At 43.0% G+C, this 3,351-nt stretch overlaps 1 protein-coding gene across 1 annotated transcript; it reads right to left on the bottom strand.

The window, feature by feature from the left end:
- Positions 1 to 4: 4 nt before the first annotated feature.
- cebpb (CCAAT enhancer binding protein beta) lies at positions 5 to 665 on the bottom strand (the record flags this gene model as incomplete). Its single annotated transcript, XM_020929708.2, has 1 exon — positions 5 to 665. A coding segment is annotated over exon 1 (489 nt), but the record flags the coding sequence as incomplete, so codon positions are not given.
- Positions 666 to 3,351: the final 2,686 nt, after the last annotated feature.

Genomic DNA, 3,351 nt, shown 5'->3' with positions numbered 1-3,351 from the left:
ATGCGGTGGAGATGTTTCCCATGCTGCCGCTGGGAGTGGAGTAGTGCAAGTAGGACCTCATGTCAAACGAAGAGCCGTTCTCCATCTTCCTGTCCTCACTCTCGTCTCTGTCTGCGGCTCTGTCCTCGCGGGGCTCGTGCAGATCTGCGTACTGTGCGTAAGACTCCCTGGGGTCTCTCAAACTGTCGCAATGACTTGCTTCCTGGTGCGCGTAGTTCTTATAGTTTTGCAAAGCACCCACTCTTTTAATTTTGCTTTCCGCCAAAAACTCTGTGAAGATGTCCCCTTGTGTTTGCGCTTGTGTGGCCAACTGCGGACAGTGCAGACCCGAGTCCAAGTACACACTGAAGTCTACGGCTCTCTCGCGCTCCTCTAAGCCCAGCTCCGTCATGGATTCACCGAGCCTCCAGTGACTGCTGCTGACCGGGGTGATGATGCTGTCGCGACCGTGGAAAGCAAAGCTGCCCTCGTCGTAATAGCCGGCCACTTCCATGGATCTTAACACCCGCCGGATTGCAGGAGCATATAGGGCTAGAAACAACCCCTGTTAAACTCAGAAGATTGTCTCTAACAAACTGCTCTGTCTGTGTGTCTGCTGTGACTGTAGACAGCGGACACGTTCTGAATGCAAGGGTCTAGTTTTGGAAAGATTTGACAGGTCCTTCCTGTCTCCCGGGGTTATAAAAACTTGAGGCGGAGCTTGGCTGGGCAGGTGTCTGACGCACAGCGCGCAGCAGCCAACCTGAGCTTTCCGGGACTTTTCTTTCAAACTCATTCATTAGGCTCCTGCAGGAGATGTGGCGACAAGCATTATATGGGTTATGTTTCATTAAGACCTTGCCTATGTGAATAGGTCTAGATGAGCAGAACAAGTACCAGACTGACCAATATACGCAAGAAAAACTAGGCCACAATGAAGTTATGATGTTGTGATGTGGACCGTCTGTGCATAAACACAGAGCTGTGACAGCATTGTTTTGTCTGCTTTGAATCACCATTTGTTTTGAAACAGACTCAAAGTCATACAGAAAGCCATTCACACGTGATACAGTTTAACTGATCGTATCTTGTTCATGCGTAATAACCAAAACACGAACGCCATAAATGATGTGATACAGAGCACGCAGCTGTTTGACCACAATATTAGACTAGTACAGACCAGTCTAACCAGCCTTAATCAATGAAGAAAAAAATTTAAAAAGAACTACCCTGTTTTAGGCGTCTGTGAAATAACCTTTTGGGCAGGATTTCAGTTGAAAATCTGAATAGGCGTAGGCGGAGTAAACAAATGAAATAATCTTAGAATAGATAACACATTTTAAAGGAAACCGTTCTACTGACACAGTGACTTCCAAAGCCAAGCGAAAGCAGATGTAAATTGAAGGCAATACTGTGGCCTAATTGCGCGAGCACTTACTGCCACCTGGTGGTAAAATGTACAAATAGGCCTAACACAAGAACTGAAATATAGGCTACAAAAGTCCTCATCACATTTTAATGGAAATTTTGATTCTGAAACACACAGTCCTTTTGAAACACACATAGTCCTTCATCACTGCAGCCCACACGTTGAACTACTAACTATCAGTTTATCATGGAGCCAGAAGACGGCAAGAGACAAGCAGAGGACTGCATAAAATGACGATTTATAACTATCAAATGAGAATTGTATTCACTTAAATTTCACGTATCCGTAAATATAGTTATTCAATAAGAAAAGTCACGGGAACTCCAAGATTAGTCCCATAAGCTGCATTAGATTTGTGTGTTAATAATTGTGTTACAATTAATTAATACAAATTATTGGCCTTAACAGTGCGTAAACTTTGGCACTGTTGGCACAGGTTGGCCAACGCTATTCCTTAGATCAAGCATTTTCACCTTGCTTTTTACTAGAATAATTTTGTTGTCCATCTATAACAATCACTTGGTAAGAGATGCACTGTTCCTTGTTAAACTTGTGTAAACCTGACGCTTGACACGCACAGACAGACGCGCCCGCCACTAAAGGCACCAGTGTAAAGCCGGGTGCAGTCAGGAAATGCGCTCTAAGTCCCCACAGCGCGATTGGGTGCTCAGTTTTACAGCCCGCCTTTCCTATATGACGGTTGGCTATTTGCCCCGAATGCTTGTATCTGATTGGATGAAACTGTGACAGTGTCTATGGGCTGAGAAATGGGCGTTTTGATTGGTTTCGGTGTGGAATTTGCAAACAACTCTAGAGCGCTACAGCAGATGTTGTTGCACAGAAATAGTTTATCTGACAACAATGATTGTTTCGTTGCCTGGAAATCCAGAAGGATATCTCTCTGTATTTCAGGCAAACTGTTTCGTTAAATATCAAATACTGATAGGCCCACAGGAAAAGCTCAGATTTCTCCAAAAATGCAGTAACAATCCAAATTTGAACATGCATAAAAGCCCCATAACAGGTTTCATTAATATTGGCTATGTTTGATTGCCAATTAGTCAACATACAAAGAACGACATCAGCTTGACTATTACTAATAATGCCTGACCACAACTAATAAGGCCTTACATTTGTCACATGTGGTACATATGTGAGGCTCACTCACCTGTAATTCCCTATACTCATACTCTGTGATGGTGACTAGAACTGCCTTAGGGTGAAATGACAGATGTGAAGAAGTGAGCAATATTACCCCGACCAACAGTAACTAATTCATACACCACATTCATACACAGAAATGTCTTCTCCAAGAAGACAATCCTGTGATAAAGCAGTGCGAGCACGTTTGTAAATGCAGGTGTTCCCACCGGCCACACTGTACTACCCAGAATTCTGTTCAGCTGCATGTGCCGGCTCATAGACAAACAATATTATGAGAACACAGATCAGCCCAGGCCAAAGCTCAGTGTGATACTTTTCTAGTGCATGGACTCACTGGCGTATAATGAGCCTCTACAGGAAAGGATGATGTATCTTATTTGATTGTCTGTCTGTGTGTATGCAATCTTAGAGCATTCGCTGGTCAAAGCTGGGATTTATTTAACCATGGGTCTTCCAATGCCATCCAACTGGCAAATAATCAATGTATATAATGCTTTAATATTATTATTTATTTAAACTTTTTTTTTTAAATCAAACTCTTTTAACAAAAACACTATGAGATATGCCTTTATGTGCACTTTACGATTAGTTATAGCATAAATAACCTCTAAACAAATCTAACAAATGTATACAAGAAAATAGCAACGTAAGTGCACTAATTACAGTTAATACATGTGCTTAAGAGATGCCGCAGTCACAAGATGGCTGCCGCAGCTGAACGTCAGTCCCTGTAACTTCCCGTGAACAGAGCGCTCTAGTGTCTCACTGACTCCACCGCC

Source organism: Boleophthalmus pectinirostris, unplaced genomic scaffold (assembly GCF_026225935.1).
Source record: "Boleophthalmus pectinirostris isolate CB_2022bp ecotype Guang Dong unplaced genomic scaffold, ASM2622593v1 HiC_scaffold_664, whole genome shotgun sequence".
Taxonomy (NCBI): Eukaryota; Metazoa; Chordata; class Actinopteri; order Gobiiformes; family Gobiidae; genus Boleophthalmus; species Boleophthalmus pectinirostris.
This window is presented reverse-complemented; position numbering and strand designations above follow the sequence as displayed.